The 17445-nt window shown below is 39.7% G+C and overlaps 1 protein-coding gene across 7 annotated transcripts; it reads right to left on the bottom strand.

Moving 5' to 3' along the window:
• Nucleotides 1–3580: 3580 nt before the first annotated feature.
• On the bottom strand, nt 3581–17256 carry anln2 (anillin, actin binding protein 2). Of its 7 annotated transcripts, none has more exons than XM_032549332.1 (24): nt 17108–17256; nt 15895–15994; nt 15632–15799; nt 15276–15359; nt 14738–14922; nt 14472–14564; nt 13503–13590; nt 12803–12886; nt 10885–11180; nt 10680–10771; nt 10091–10220; nt 9703–9838; nt 9188–9376; nt 8953–9079; nt 8749–8797; nt 8241–8294; nt 8104–8136; nt 7999–8023; nt 7790–7893; nt 7393–7446; nt 6901–6987; nt 6002–6109; nt 5776–5918; nt 3581–4737 (listed from the first exon to the last, which is right to left on the bottom strand). In XM_032549332.1, the coding sequence occupies exons 2-24, from the start codon at nt 15986–15988 to the stop codon at nt 4572–4574; spliced, it is 2589 nt and encodes an 862-aa protein (XP_032405223.1). In that variant the 5' UTR covers nt 15989–15994; nt 17108–17256; the 3' UTR covers nt 3581–4571. The 7 variants fall into 7 exon arrangements, with proteins under 7 accessions (XP_032405223.1, XP_032405230.1, XP_032405237.1 ...); XM_032549339.1 differs by having other exon boundaries at nt 7999–8020; XM_032549346.1 differs by having other exon boundaries at nt 13503–13587.
• Nucleotides 17257–17445: the final 189 nt, after the last annotated feature.

The raw sequence follows: 17445 nt of genomic DNA, 5'->3' as shown, positions 1-17445 counted from the left end.
TCAGATAGTGTCATTCGATTGACACTTTTAAAGCAAACTTGACTCTTTTAATGAAACTTTTAATGGAATTTTGCTTTTAAAAAATTCTGAAATTACTGAATAATGTACAATTGATACTTTTGAGTGACTTTTAATGCAATTTTTAGTTCTACATTACATTAAAGTTGTCATTTACTAAATGACACTTCATGACAACAGTCATAAACATTCATGAAGACTCCTTCATGTTTATAACAGGTTTTATGCCATATTTATAACAATGTCATGTCATTGTTATAGAAGGTGTAGAAGAAACATTGAAACAAGAGATATTGCTCATTAAATAAGGAAGTTTTATGCACGCCCCTTCAACTAAAGTGTTACCAAATGATCTCTTCCAAAATGACTCAAACATTGGGCAGATAACCACCTATACAAAACCTGTCGTGACGTAACAAAATAATAAGTTATATTTAGTTAAGATTGAATATTCTGAAAAAATAAGTGGCTCAAAGGGCTGAATGACACTTTTCTCTGCCAGTTTTTCACTGGTTTATTCTCCATTTTCCCCACAACTCCATATTCATGCTGTGATGGCTTTATGTCGTCTGTTTGGGCCCCAGGTTTTGGATTTTCTCCGTTTTTATCCCGGATGGGGTCACTGAGATTAACTCTGCACAACATCCTTGTTTTTCCTTTACCACAGAAAATACTCCTACCCAGTGCTTCTCCAGCCACCAGCAGCAGATGGCAAATTAAACCCAACTTCTGCCAAAAGTTTCCACCAGTTAAAACGAGTGGTTCCTCCCTACTGTCGCCACATGCTTGCTCAGGATGAGGGATTGCTGTGAAGTCAATGAGTTGTGGGAGTGGGCTGCACCACAGTAAACTGGATTTGAACTGAATTTCAGTCCTACTGGATTCTATAAAGCTGAATGTGAACTGGATTTTTTCATTAAGTCCACTGAAGTTGCACTTGTATCATATTATTAAATAAAACCTACCAAAATCCGGCACAGTGACGTGATAAAAATAATTTGTCTGTTAGTCCAAACAGGGCGGCACTTCTCCTTCCACAAATCTCTTATTTGTGGATCCTTCGTTTCACCTCCTGTGTTGTTGCCACATAGGAAGAGCGTCCCTCGCCTCCACGCACAGAACAGAGTGGAGCAGAGCAGGATGCCGAGAACGGCGTATTCCTGCCCGGGTGGAACCACATGGACCCGGACAACAAGGCCGCTGACCGACTGGCTGGACTCCATTCGAGTGTTTCCTCTCATCTGGGTCTCAGCTACTCTTCACCATTAGGGTCCAACAAGAAAATCAAGATTTAGAGTGAAGATGTAGTTTAGGATTCAAATTAAAAAATGCCTCAGAGAAAAACATTTCTGCTCGGGGAACAAACCTGCGTTTGTTTCTGTCGGTGTAGAAGAAACATTGAAACAAGAGATATTGCTCATTAAATAAGGAACAACTGCTAAGCATAGACAGGATGCAGCTTTTAGAAACTGCAAGAAGACATTACAGAGTCCTATTACATTACAGCGGCCATCTTGCTGCTGAAGCATTTTGGCTCAATACGGCTCACGTTACTAAATTTCTGCAACTCTCAATAATTTGAAACTGGAACAGGAACCAGATCTTCCGATTACCCGGATCGTCTCCTGTGGATCCAACAGTTTTTGCCCTTGAGGCAGACGCTCATTCAACATCAAGACTACTGATAAAAGTTTACATTATTGCAACTGTTCAAATTGAGCTTTTCTTCCCAAATGGTTTTTGTCTTTTAATTCTCAGGCTGGTTCTCCTAACAGGGAGACATTCCTCTCCACAATCACCCTGTATGTTTGGTCCGAGATGAAACGTCATAAAATACAACAGGACATAATTGGAAAATGGAAACTATGTAAAAACAAGGTCACTGCCAACGGAGCTACAGCACTTGCCCTGGTTTGTAACTTTCAAGATGGATGCTTCTGCTGAAGCAACACTTAATTATGAACCTAACACACACACAAAAAAACATTGAGTATTTCACAAACAAGAATTTTAGATCTACTGTAAAAGGATTTTTTTTTTTTCACTGTTCAAAAGATCAAATGGTTAAAAATTATGTAGCGCTTTAATTATGCCAACCACACCAAGCAGCTTAGTCAGCCACCCAATCGTTCACGTTTGTGCACCAACGCACAGCTTGGTAGGCGACTTGGGATTCAGTTCCTTGCCCAAGGGAACGTTAACATGTGGCAGGAGAGGAAACATGAAATTAAATTCATAACACTGCAAAACGACCATTCTCCCCACTAAACTCGTTTTAGAGAGGAAACTAAACTGGTGTGATTTACATGAGTTTAATGTCATGAAGTAAAAATCTGTCCCAGCTGTGTGAGGCGTTTCTGTGCCACTGGAAAGCACAGCTGCTGGAAACACCAGGGTTGCCCTGCCCAACACAGCTGAATAGGTGTAGCCCCCTCCCCTCCTTGTTGTCATCACCTTAGATTTAATGACGCCCAGCAGCACCTCCACCCAGAGGAGCGAGCAGGAAGTCTAATTCTAGCCCACTTCCTGTATGACATTCCTGACCTGAGCCGCCTTCCTGCCAGACTCTTGCAGGCTCTGAATGTGGAGCAGAGCTTCAGTTTTAGTTGGCACGACATACAACACACTGCTACTCAGGTGTGAAAGAAACAAACAAGAGAGCAGGAAATATTTACCTTTCCTGTTGATACTGAAATGACTTTACATTAAGGCAGAAACTATACACCAGTAAAATGTCCTACAAAAGCATAAATACAGCTTCAGCTTCTTCATATTTTGTTGTATTACAAGCAGAGAAATCAATGGATTTGATGCAAAGACCTACAGCTCAGGTGGAAGACCGTCAACAGGACAACTATTAGTCACAGGCGTGACAAATCTGGCATTGACAGATGAATTTTAAGAAAAAAAAAGTCACAAGAAGTCCACATTAGGGGGACGGCAAATGTGAAATGAGGCACCTTAATCATTTGTGACCAAAACTAAGATTTCTGGCTTGCACAGGCACCACAGGACACAACTATCCCACTGTGAAACCTGGCAGCAGCAGCATCATGCTGTGGGGTTATAGACAGTGAAGCTGCAGGAAGGGAGGTGGAGATGAATGCAGGATATTTCAGGAGGAAAACCTGCTAGAGGCTTCCATGAAACTGGGCAGGCAGTTCGCCAGGCAGAGCTGAAACAGAAAGGTTTAGACTCATTTTCATACTGTCCTAGTCAAAGTCCAGACCTAAATCCAATGGAGACGCAACGCTAAGTAGCTCCTATGTGGAAAGCTGGTAGACGTAACTCCACGGCGACGCAACACCATAATGAAGCTGGAGTTAAATGTAAAGTGATTTTAAAACATGAAACTGTTCAGTTTTTAAATTTGTAAAAGGTTTTCCAAAACCTGCATCATTTTCTCTCTACATCCTAATTATTCCATCACAAACTTTGTGATAAAATATCTGGACGTTTGATGTGAAACTTCACCATTCAAGAAAGAATATTTTTGCAATGCACTGCATTCAAAACTTGGCGATATTTGTGTTTTTCATGCCAGATTTAATCATCCAAGCCATTTCAATCCTTAGACTTTATTGATACTGTCTCATAGACAAATAAACTGAAAATGCACATATACAAGAAAACCAACGACATGACAGAGGGGAAAGAAAACCAAACAGAACAAATCATTTACCCTCACCTTACAAACGTGTTTACGTCAGTAACTAAATGGATCTTTGTATTTGTAATAATGATGAATGCTTAATGTGCTGGGAATGAAGTCAGACAAGATGCCAGCAATGCTGATTATCAAAAGGTCCGTATGTATATTTAAAAAAAAAAAATCTAATTTTGGAAGAAAAATAAAAGAAACTGCTACCATTTAGATATTAAGGGTAAAATCTTGTAAATTAGGAATATATAAAGTCTAAGCAACCAAACTCTCCTCCTTCACATCAAGGTGAATAAAATAGTTTTGTATATTTCTCTTCCACTTAATTAAATCCCAGAAACAACAATAGGCTTTTTGTCCCTCAGCCTTCTGAATGCAGCCAAACCCGAACATTTAACAGAGAGACGACGGCTTTTGATCGGTTTCACGTTCTCACTGAGACTCCCATCCTGCGTTAGTCATACATTTATTTTTACTGTCAAGTGTATTGATCACAATTATTTATCCTTCAAGCTTGAACAATAAAAATAGAATCCGAATCCGTACATGTACAGAAGTAAATATTGGTAATAGCAAAGGCGACAACAACTTAAAGTGACCATTAACAGAGCAGCTGCTCACCAAATGAAATCCTGCAAAAAATAAAACCAGTTAAAAAAAACAAAAAATCTGACAACATGATACTAAAAATATTCGATTTGCAACAAAGTTTGCAAATAAAAGTGAAACCCAACGATTATAGATTAGATTAGGATTAAAACAGAAAAATGAATTGGTCTCCCATCAATAAATCAACATGAGATGTTTCATCGTGTCTCCCACATTTCTAATCTAATCTCCAATATCAGCTCATACCAAAAACCTAAAAGCTGATTCCAGGACTCTGTTCGCGCTACAGGATGCTCTCCGTCAGGTTCCCGCTGTTGGACATGTTGGACGTGTTGAACGCCTGGTTCTCAGCCGGAGGACGGCTCCACGTGTGGAAGTCCAGCAGGGCTTGGTTGAGCTTCTCCATCCAGTCCAACCTCTCCTGCTTGGTGTCAGCCGAGAACCAACACCTGAGAGGTCCAACGCAAACACAGCTCCTTTATCAACAGCTCACACATTCTGAGTTTAAGGCCCGACACATTTAAGGTGATTTAAAAAAATTAAATAAATACAAACTAGCACAAGTCAGACAGTCACATAAATAACTTGATTCAATAATTAAAAATAGAATAACAAAAAGCAACATAATCCAGGATTACTTTAGTAACTTCAGCAAAAAAAATAGTTTTACTCCTCAAGGCTGAATTTATGACAAAATGGAAAATGCCAGAAATTACAAATTTGGTCAACAATGGCTTGATGGATGATCTAGAATAATTTGAACTTCATACAAATTTTTAAAAAATGAACATTGACTTAAACAGTTAAATTGTACTGAAAACCCAGCAGTAAATATTTGTGTTAACTTTATAAATGTAATCTTTAGTGGGAAACTGTTGTACTTTTACTACATAATAAAGCTGAACTTAAATAAAAGTTGCATGACAACTATTATTATAATTATGCAGAACCCAAGAATAATTATGCCAGAAAATAAAATCAAACTGCAATCATCATCTCAAATGATTGTCTGCAGGATTGCAATTACTAAGCACAGCTTGGTGTAATGTGTTATATTTCAAGAGCCCTTCAGCCATTCCCTGCATGTTGCAGATATTTGGTTAATTATTATTCATCTGAAGGCCTTTTGTCATGCACACAACTGATGTAAATTTTAGGCCCAAAGACTAGAGCTGATCAGGAGTGGTGGAGACGCAGAGATAAAAGAAAAGAGACTGAAGATTAATCACAATGAATAATCTTATGAAAATATTTTAAAACGCTTTTACTGTTCATGTTGTCCAACAATCTTTTATCCTTAAACATGAAAGAAAAACACCATGATCTAACCTGACCTAAATAGAGACAAATATTAATAGACCAACCTATGGAAACTGTTCATTCATTCATTATCTGTGTAATTTAAGTGAATACAGGCTATGCCTGTTCTACCGTTTCATGTTTTACCAGGTGGGATGGGTCATGTTGGCAGTTTTATATGAACTTACTTGGACAGTGCTTCCTGGTTTTGGTCTTCCTGCTGAGAGGCGTTCACCAGCTCAAAGGTGAAAGGTCGAGCACAGGAATCTCTCTTAACAGGCCTGACGCACTGACTGGGAGACCTGGACAGAGAGATGCTGCCTTCTGCTTCCTGAAGGATTCAACCAGAGAATCAAATCGTCACCTGATGGCTTTTTATTCTCCTTTTTTAAACACCTGTTGGTCGATTGCTACCTTGGTCTCCCTGTCATTTGGGTTGCTCCAGTAGGACAAGTTGCATTCCTCCAGAACAAAATATCGCCGATTCCACACCCCAAATCCACTGATCAACTCAAACATCGTCTGCAGAGAAAAGACAGAAGCAATCCCAGGATTTTTCTCTTGAAAAACCAGCATCCTCTTTGTGGAGACATTTTTGCACACTTGTGTCTGCAGAAACTGCCCTCCCTGCTAGCATCACCTGTTGGTCTCAAAATAATCTTTTGGATATTCACAAAAGTTTGTGTTTGGAGAAATAGTCCATGCCAACGACTGGGAGCTCATTTTCCACATAGACAAAGGAAAAGTGGAGATTTATTTTCTTTACAAATCCAAGTGATGCTGACAGGTTTTTAAGTCCAAAGAAATCTCCTGGGAGACACTCCAGGGAAAAATAAGAAGTTTTTTCCAATCATTGCACAATTTACTTCAATATTTAATATGCCAACTTGGACCTGCAGAAATTATGAATGGAAAAAAATCTAAGACCGTTATAAATTTAAGGATTTTTGCAGAAACTCCCAGAGAGGAAATTAAGTTGTTCCCCAGATTAAAGCAGCACTTTCATGATTAAATGAAGAAAAGAAACTCCCGGTTGCATTGATTGCAACAGATTTCTATTTGTTACAAGGAACACAGAAGAAATGACTTCAATGTAACTGCAAACGCGTTTAAGGCAATGAAAATAATTGTAATCAATAATGTAATATCTGTTGTGCAATTTGCCATTCCGGCCAGAACTTACTTTCAGCTGATTAGACAGAAAAACCAAAAGGTTCTCAGAGTTCAACACTCCAGTTTAAAATTTCTACTCTGAAAACATAACTCTGCTGCAGCAAAAAGAGGAGTAAATAACAAAATGGTAAATTGCTGACCAGGAAGCCTTGGTGCTGCACATCGGAGTGGCCCTCGCTGTCCAGTTTCAGGTAGATGTGGCCCTCCAGTGGCGAAAGAAATGGCACCTGCAGTTACAAGAGAAGGAGTCACATTCAAACCAATAGAATATGGAGAAAAGACTTCATTCAGTCATATTTATCTATTCTGGTTGAGCGAAATCTAAATCTGGTCAGGAAATTTTAACTAATTTTCACTCTGTGTGTGTTGAAGAAAACTGGGCATAAATATCCTCACGATTTGATCAAAGGGACTGAAGTGGATGAATTCACACAGAAAAAACTAAGGAAGTAAATTATAACACTTTCAAAAATATGAAAATGAACAAAAGAAAAAAAAACATAACTCGTGTTAATTATCACTGAAATCAAGCAGCTGGTTAGTTTTTGCATAGAGGAAGAGAAAAGGGAAGACATGTGAAGAGTGATGGAAGTTAAAGAAAAAAAAAAAAAAAAACAAACAAAAAGTGAAACCTTTTCCTGAAATTCATCTCCCAGCAGCCTCCTGATTTTGCCATCAAATTTCATCTGAGTGGACGAAGAAAGACAGAGAGAGGGAGGGGGACAGACATGTCAACAGTGAGACCACCCAGGTGTGGACTTCAAAAACCAAACCGACCAACGTGACTAAAACAGTGATAACAGTGCACTGGGAGATAAAACTGAACAGTGCAGGAATGTGCAGAACCCAGAGAGAAAAGCTGCGGTTCACTTTGTGATTCAGCTAAAACAGAAACCACTGAATCAAGAGGAAAATCACGGCTTGGTTTGTTTAGTTTTATATTCCTCAGTAAATTATGTGACCGTTTAGGACTAGAGTAAGAGAGACTTGTTTTACCTTCACACTAAAATAGCACCAATCATAAATTACCTTATCAAGAGGAAATTTCCTGCATCCCAGTGAAGCCAAGGTGATCTTGTGGGAACCCACCAGAGAAAAGTTACTGGAGCGGCGAGTGTTGAGAGCAGCAGGAGCTTAAGGTAGAGGAACAAAAACAACAAATCATGAAACTGCAAAATATAACCTTCATTGAGTTTAGCAAATACAAAGAGTTGAATCTGAAAAGAAATTCAACTTACATGTGAAAATGTTGCTGGATTTCTGCTAAACAACAAGACGACATTAAAGCGATGAACGAAACAGGTCATTAAAACCACAGAGCATGATTACAGATGAACTCTTACTGTAAGGGTGTTCAGAAACTTCCTTGGTGTGACCTGATTATGTCAACACACACACACACACAGACACACACAAAAAAAAGTCAGACTGCTTTCATTAACATGCTTTGAATTTCTGAGGAAAATAACCGCTCACTTACACGGGACTTGGTGCTGGTCCGGTCTGTGGTACTGGTGGATCCTGAGCTTAGACACTAATTTGTGGAGAAAAAAAGAAAAAATTAACTACAGAAAAATAAACAGTTTAAAAAAAAACCAGAACACAAATGCATTTAATTGCAAATAAGATGAATAAAGTTACTCAAAAATATCAGATTGTTTTTAAAAAATTTGTGTAGAACTTTTGGACATTCAACTACAAAAAAAAAAAAAAAAGAAAAAAGAATGAGCTAAAGAAGCGTTTGACATTTTGCTCTGTAGTCTGAATTAAATGAAAAATACAATGATCTCAGAAGTAAGGCTTCTGAGATGGAAAACTGAAAATTCTCGAGAAATTTCAATGTTAAATTTTCAATATGGCTGCCACACATTTCAAAATTTGTAATATACGTCTGTAACCCAATAAAGTCCAACAAAAAAATTATTGCACCATTAAATTTTGCTTACATCCATAGCAATAAACTCTACAAATCAAAATGAACGTCTCACCAGGCTGTAGACTTCAACATCAATCTCAAAAGACGAGCGTATATCCTTTCTGAAATTTTAAATAAATACAGTCATTTGTAGTGCAATGTTTTTATTTGGAAACTATAATTCAGCAGTTAAAAATCAGGAAATAATTTAGCTTAGTGTTTAGTTTTCAAAAACTTGTAAAAAGAAGAACAGCACAGAGGAACAGGTGCAGCTCACAGAGTGACTGCAGTCGGGAAGGAGACGGCGTCTCCATTTTGAGCGTCGGTGGATGTGGCCAGCGGCGTGGCGATGACGTTGCACGGTCCGTAGCGGATCAGGATGAAAAAGTAGTGGCTCGGTCGACCTAGACCAGTTCAACAAACCAGTCAGTCTGTTAGGCAACATCTGAAGCAACATTTGTGCCTTAATCTTTGACTGAGAGAATTACAGCTTTGCTACTCTGTGGTTCTACCTGGACGGCTGTTCGACGAGCAGACAAACTCAACCTTCAGAGGGAGCTGGATGTTGGTGATGTTGATGGTTCCTCTGCAGGCCTGCTGGGAAACGTAGTCCGTGTCCTCCTTTTGAGCCTCTTCAGATTGCAGGCTCCTCTCCTCCCGCAGTCTGGACACCTCTGCCAGCAGAGCAGACCGTTTCTCACCTAAAGAGCAAAAAGTGGAGGGAAGGTACTTAGAAAAAAATTTAATAAAAATAAAACAACATCACAATTTACCCCCAGCCTATCTGCTGCAACACAGCTTGACCTAATCCTGTAAAGCAAAGTGATAATATCTGGGAAATGTGCCGTACAAAATTTACTAACTAGGTTAATGCCTAAAACTACGAATTTAAATGTTATCAAAAAAGAAAAACAAAAGTAAAGATTCACCACCTTGCTAGCTATCCTGAGTAGAGAAATATTCACTATCAACATGACCGAATCATTAAACACCCAGTGTGCAGCTTAAAATGCTGTGGTTTTCATACAGGACACCAGCAGAAGTTTCTCAGCTTCGGCCTCCTCCAGAGAGCCTCGTCCGTGCTCCTCATCGGTGCAGCAGCCCAGCGCTTGCAGCGTCTGGTTGATCACCAGCTGCAGTTTCCCAGCTTCTTCATTCAGAGCCTGAGCAACCACACACAGTATAGTTGGAATGTAAACAGTTAACAGATTCAAAGAAATCTAAGGAAAATAAAAAATAACTTTGTTAAATTGACCAAATTGAGCTGGTTATGGAGCCCACATGTGAAGCTCAAGAATATTTAAGAAACTTAAATCTTTGTCAAAGGAAGGACAAATAGAAACTAATTTCAGAACACTATTTTTTAAACAAATATCAGGAAATGTAAAGGAAAAAACCAAAAACGTGCTTCTCACAGTTATCTTCTCCTTGGTGTTGGCAGACTCTTTGGGCTTCGGCGTCTCTGGCGTTCGTCGTTGAACCACAGGAGTCACGCTCTGAATGGCTGGCAGCTTACGTTGCCTTTGTGTGCGGTACGCATCGATGCTGTCGAACAACAACCATCAGGTTAGTGAAGGCCGTTTACTCAAACCCGTCACCTGCCGTCTGTCTCGTGTGGCAAACTAGAATCAAACTACTATGAAACTTGAACACAAGATGACATGGTTTAAAAACTGCTGTCATCTCATGAAGAACCTCTAATAGTGACATTATTTTTTTGAAAATGTTTTTTCCAATGGTAAAACATTTTGCTTTGCTTATTTCTAAAATAAAAACAAATTCCACATGTTAGGAGAAATGTACATTAGCTCTATCTTTTCACATTTGCAACTTTTTACTAGCAAGTTCTTTATTCAATTTCCTCCTCATTTACACACATCTGTGTGAATGTGTAGATCAAAACATCTATATTCAAAGAAATTACATCTCTAACTTTCTTTTATGGATTTATATGGTTCTTAAATTGTACTTGGCTAAACAAAAATGAGTAAAATCCTTTCCAACCTGTACAGAGGAGCAGATTCAGGAGGAGTGCTGCTTTCCTCTGGAGACAGGAGCAACGGTGGAGGATGAGACTCTTGGGCCGCAGCCAGTCGCTGATGGAAAATATCACAAACAGAGAAGTTATGGAAACTGTTGTTTCTGAAGTTCATGAATCTGAAAAGGTTTGAGGAAATTTAAACAAAGCAAAGGTGTAAACCACTCTTACCAGTGGGGTAACCACAGCTTCAAGAGACTTGCTGAGAGGAGAGAGGATGCCGCCTTGAGGAAAAGTAAGAAGCTCATCGTTTTCATCACATTCCTCTCCTCTGGGCTCTTCCTCTCTTTCAATCTTCTCACCACTCTTTACAACAGAACAAGAACCGATGCCACTGTCATGATCCTCTCCGTCTTCCTCAACTCGTCCCTCCTCTTCTGCACTCCCAGCATATTCCAGCACCTCTTCAAACATCTTCTCAATGGTTTCTGTCGAGTTGGTGTCATCATGAGAGTTTGACCCTGCGTCTGATGAGAAACATTTCAAATTAGCTTTAGGTTTTTCAAAACCAAACAATCCACATAAAATTGTGTTCATGAATCCATCTGTGCATATGCGATCAGCTTCAAAAATGCAGAAAACGTATTTGTGTCTCACACATGTGCAAAGGAAACCATTCAAAAACAAGACAAAAGCTGCCATTTTATCCAAGTTCAGTATTTTATCGAAAGCTTTAAGGTAATTTATTCCAATAAGGAAGTGTTTGGCTGAAGTTACTCATTCGTAAAACACCCTCACTATGTTGAGAAATACTTTATTAATAGGAGGACGTCTTAATGCAAATACAACATTATGCACAAGTCTTGAGTTATCCCTTAATCTCTTATTTGATAGGCTTAAACCTTTTAAAGGGATAAGCTAAAGATCTTCAGATTTATTTTCCTGCCTGATCTGTACAACTAGGATACAACTAGGACTCTTTAGTAAAAACCTCATTTTTAATGACTTGGGTCAGTGATTAGGCCGTCCTACAATTAAAAATTAATTGCTGCTCTATGAATGTTTACATCTTCTACATCTACATTGATATACAGGTAAAATAAGAGTACAGCTCACATTCAATGACAGCTTGTTCTGTTTTCTAAAATCACCTCTTAGTGTGAACCCAGTGTTCCCAGTTCACCAGTGGAAAATGATCACCCACAAAGTGCTTCACCACAGGGATGCTCCTCTGAGAAGTAGCTTTTCAGACGTATCTCACCTGACAGACCGGTGTCTGCCCTGGACTCCTCTGAGGCGTCGCTCTCAGATAAAGGAGAGCCAGTGATCAGCTCCGGCTCCAGGGTAAAGGTGACTTTTTTTGAGCTTTCTGCTTTCAGCCCACCTAAAACCGCCCTCTTCCCCTGATGGGAGTCTGACATCTCAGATGAACCCTGACATTCATCCCTCCCACCAGGTTGAGCTTCGTTTTCAAAGTTGGTTTCATGTTCTGCATTTTCTGATGGTTTCTCTCTCAATGTTTTGGTTTTTAAAGCCGATTTCCTTATCAAGCAGTCATCTACTCTGTTTTCTCCATCACTCCTCTTCTCTTCTGGTCTAAGCTTCTCATCTTCCTGTTGTTCACCAAAGCCAGCTGTCTTTTCTGAGACATCTAGATCTGGAGCACTTCTAACATCAGCAGTATCACTTTTATTTCTCAAGCCACTTTTTTTCTCCTTCCCCTCTCCAGCTGCCTCCATTTCTTCTTCCTTCTCCCCACTAAACACTCTCTCCTCTGAAATCGCCTCCTCGTCAGCTGACAAGTTTCCTTGAGGATATCTCCACTCCCTTAGTTCCTCATCGGTCGAAGGCTCAATCTCTTCACCACATGTAGAACCTTCCATCGTCTCATCTTCGTCAAAAGGAAACACCTCAGACTTTTCCACCTCAGTTACGCTGGAAACTTCGCTCGTTTCCTTCGTGTTTGACTCATCTAGGAGAGTTGATTGTAAGAAGCTGTGCTTATCAGCTGTGTGCAGATCAGACAGACTGTGCTCATCACTGAAAGACAACTTTAACACAGTCTGGCTCTCTGGGTATTGGGACCCTGGCTGCTCTTCTGCATTCACATTTGCAGGCTTGAGCTTGTTCTCATTTCCTGCTTCCTCACCGTGAGGAACGCTCTCCTTCTGCCCCTCTCTGTTGAGTTTAAGCTCTTTAGATGCCGCAGGAGCATCAGCGACCGCTCCTTCACCTGTTGAGGGAGAAGCTCTGAGTCCAAACTGAAATGTCACTTCAGACTTTTATCCTTTATTCTGGCAAACAATCTACAATATTTAGAGTTGCGAAAAGTCAAATTAGAATCAAATGAATTTGACAAAACAAATGCAAAGAAATGTCAGATATTAGCACAATATTTTAAAATAAGGGGGCAAAACCTGGTCTTGCAAAAACAATGTTTCATACATTGATACAGTTCACATTCCCTTTAACAACAGATTTCAGATTTTTTTTTACTGGAAGGGTAGAAAATTTCAGATGCCATTTGGCAACTAAAACATTTTCACTCTTTCTGTCCACAAATCGTTGTCTTTAGTGAGCAACATGATCAGAAATCCAGGGAGAGTGGTGGGAACTTCGTGCTAAACTCCAAATGAAAATGGAGTTAGTCGCCATCAGTATGGTCGCCACAATACTTAAATGTCCACTTTTTCTTTTTCCAGTCTCAGAGCGGAGAAATTTATCAAGTTTTTTAATTTAACCTGAGACTCAAACTAAAGTTTATTTATCCTCATTCAGCTCCTTGGATTCAATTCTAGGATTTCTTTAAGACAAACAAGCTCAGGAGAAAGTTCAGTCAATACTCTTACCCGTCATATTTCCAGAAGGTGTCGTAGCCACAGATGTCAACATGTCAGTAAAACTCCCATCTTTCATCTCAACGTCTCCAGGAACCTGCTGAAGAAGAAAAAGAAAAAAACAAAAAGAGTAATGACATCAGGATAAGAGGAAGGGTTGTTGTGGTATTCAGGTAAACAAATATGGTAAGAATTTAAGCAGAAACTGTTTGAATATGTATTTGTGTAAGAAAGAAATAATGTTCCCCAAACCACACTAGTGTCCTAAAGGACTGTGTCAGAGCTGAAAGAAAGTAAAATCTTGAGGAGAATATAAAGAGGTGAATTTATTTTAAGGTTTTATTGGCTCTAGTGGCCTTTATTTGATAGTAAATTGACAGGAAAGTGGGTAATGAGAAAAGGAGGAAGACGTGGCAAAGGTCACCAGGCGGGGAAGCAAACCTGCAACTAAGGCCTCCATATGTGGGTTGTGCTTAACCACTGGGCCACCACAGCACCCAAGAGGTGACCTTTTAAATCCAACTCAATGTGTACCACTCCACATTTTACCCAAGTGTTAAAAGCGCAAAAGGTGGCCAGTCAGTGAAGTTACATTTAAATCACCGACTCACATCCCAGGGCTGAATGGGAGGCCAACAAAATGTCCTTTTAGACACAGGAACCCGAGAGGCGGGGGAAGAGCAGCCAGCAGGAGGCCCTCCCTTTTAATGGTTTTATAAAGTAATATAGAAAACAAATGTTAAGAGTCAACCACAAACACAATTTCTAAAAATAAACAGTAAAAAAAGGTAGAGAGGAAAGTGCTATAAAGTGTAGTAATGGTCATTTGTTAGAATCAGCTTTTGGTGAAAAACTCAACTGGAAGTTTGTTAAAATGAATCAATTAAAGGAGTAAATCTTCCAAACATGTTCAATCAAACCCATAAACTATAATTTACATAAAAATACACCTGGTAAATGGGACTGACGCCTCAAACCCACCTGAGTTATTGATGAATCCGAGCCGCACCTTTTCAGCCAAGCGTTCTTACTGATTGGCTGGAAAGGCAACTGGTTTAACTCCAGCTCCCGTTCCTGATTAAAAGGAAAATAAAAGTTTTTAAAAAAGCTAGAAAAATATTCAGATTCTGCCAACAAGCCGTTATAACTTCATTATTCAGGCTGCCAGTATTTTTGCGATGAAACTATGCAAACTCAAACATCAAAGATGTACAGACAGACCCGGTATCTGTAGCAGCAGAACCGACCTGGCGCATGATGGAAGCCTGTTTGGAGCTGGGCGTTGTTGTGCACTGCAGTTTCTGCCGAATGCCAGACACAAAGTCGGAGCGGGGCCGGGGGCAGGAGCTGGCAGGGCTCGGCGTTTGGGTGGTGTCGGCCTGAGAGGCTGGTGCCTTAAAACGCTCCAGCCGTTGATGAAATTCTTCCTCACCTGGAAAAATAATAATAAAAGCAGCCAAAAACGCTGACTCTTGACCACTGTTTCAAATAAATAGTTACTTAGCCTACTAAACTGCTTCAAAAACACTTTCTTTGGTTTAAACCATTTCCAAAATAATATTCAGAGCATTTATAATGCACTTTTATTCATTTATTTGACTTTCTTATTGACCTGGAGATAAAACAACACAACGGCAATTTTCTAAGAAAGCAGTGATGCAATTAGTTTTGCTTTCTTTACTTATAAAAATTTAACAAATTAAAGGAAATCATTTCCCCCAGAGCACAGAGATAATACTTCCTCTACAGACGGGTGTAAAGGTGTGATCTTATTTGCATCCTTACCGAGAAGACGCTCACTGACACCCTTGCTGGTAACCGATGGACTTTCATTTCCTGGATGAGAGAAAGAACGCTGTGCAAAAGAACCTAAAAACAAAACGTTTATCATTACAAACCGCAGTGCGATGCCAGCATTTCCACAACAATTCAGCAACGTCTTGACAAATATCATCAACATATTTTTCTATAATTACAGCTAGACTTGATTCCAACAGGAAATCATCAGTAATAATTGAAGGCAGATGGGACTTTTATACGTGATTCAAGCTGAGGTTGGAGTTTAAGTTGTTACAGATTAATGTAAATGCGGGTAGACGCAACTTAAGCATGCCAATGTCAGTAGTATGAGATGAAGTTACCGTCTTTTCTCTGAGCGAGCAGCTGGACTCGGGAACGGACCGACGGGATCACCGGTGTGTCCGGTTTTGCCTGGAACTCCGTTAGACGTCCAGATGAGGATGGCTCAGGAGTCAGGTTCTCCTGACCAGCTGCTTCCAGACGCCGTCGCTTCAGTCCATCTTTTACATCTGAAACAGCAAAACGAATGCTTGCTAAAGATTGGCACAGTGCAAATATAAAGATTTGGTTCTTAACGTTGTAGTAAATGGTGTCAAAAGCACACCTGCTGCGGGGACGATGTTGTCTTCAGTGTCCGACAGAGGTTCCCTCTGCCTCTTTAAGGTGACATTGCTGCCATTTTCCTGCCCAGCTTCCATGATGAACTGAAAACAGACACAAAACAAGCATGTCGAAGGTTTTCTTCTCTCCAAATCAAATATAAAAGCAGAGTCAACTATAACAAATATAACTCTTAAACACCCATTAACAAAACAACTTTGCCCAAAAAGTTTCATTCAGTACTTCTTGCTACTTTGGCCTGAGTGAAGTTGCCCCCTGCCCCCACCTTCTTCAAATCAGACAAATTGGTGTCAAACGTTTGTGCAGCAAAAGTTTTCGTTAATGCTGCTATTATTTTAAAGATATAGAGAATGTTTCTAGAGGTCATCAAAGGTCAACCAGCCCCCCCACCTTCCTCACATCAGACGAAATGGGTGTCAATTAACTCGACTACATTTGTGCAAAACGTTTGACACCAATTTTGTCTTATTTCATAAAAGTGGGGAGGCTGGTTGACCTTTTGACCTTTAACCTTTCATTAAAATCTTAATAGCTGACACCAATTTTGTCTGATTTGAAGAAGGTGTGTGGGGGTGGGGACAACTTCACTCAGGTAAAATAATAACATAATTAGATGTTGATACGTGAACACAGCACAAAATAACCATTGCATCAATCTCACCACACTAATAGCTTTTAGAGGTAATCAGAGGTTAGCTTAGCTTGAATAATAAACAGAGACCAGCTGTTTTACACACACATATATATACAACACACCTGTTGATGTTCAATAAAAACAAACACTCAATTGTTCAAATTAGACTAAAAATATATTTTTATGAAACACATGCAGTAAACACAGAAGACGTTTGTGAAAGGAGGGGTGACAACGCCCCGTTCAAAGCGCTGCAGGTTTCAAATGAACCGCAGGTAAAACAGGTAGCTAGTTCTGCTAGCTAGCTGCTCCACACAGTTTTCAAGCTAACACAAGAAACCTAAACAAAACCAAGTGGCAACTGTTTTAACCAACTTTAGGGAGACAACATATAATATCAAGAGTTGGTCTTTCAACAGTAACAGATGTTGTGTGTTTAAAACGAGCCGTCTTATTTACAGTCGGCCATCGTCACGTTAGCTTAGCTGCGAGTTGAAATTATAAGCGGAAAAAAAGCTTGAATTTCTCAACATAAGAGCCAAATTAGTTGTCAGTGTCTTACCCGAGAATATGTCTTAAAACCTTAAACTCGATTCAGGTCAAACCTAAGCTGCATTAAATCGAGAAAACAGCCTCCTGGTCTTCAGGTGTTGCAGTGTCCGTCTCTAACTTTGAATTTCAGCGGGTCCTCTGACGTCAGCGGAGCGTGCAAATGGACTCTTGCTCCTACCGTAATATACTGACGCTCTGCGCAGCTCGACGTTTTGTCATCAAACAAGGTCGGAGACCTGTATTTCATTACATAACAATAAAACAAGCAATTCAAATCAATGTTTTACTGTTATGGACACGAAAAGGGAACAACTTTACTGCAATGAAACTGGAATCAGAGGTCCAAGC

Source organism: Xiphophorus hellerii, chromosome 2, assembly GCF_003331165.1.
Source record: "Xiphophorus hellerii strain 12219 chromosome 2, Xiphophorus_hellerii-4.1, whole genome shotgun sequence".
Taxonomy (NCBI): Eukaryota; Metazoa; Chordata; class Actinopteri; order Cyprinodontiformes; family Poeciliidae; genus Xiphophorus; species Xiphophorus hellerii.
The sequence above is the reverse complement of the archived record's forward strand: the minus strand, read 5'-3'. Positions and strand labels throughout refer to the sequence as shown.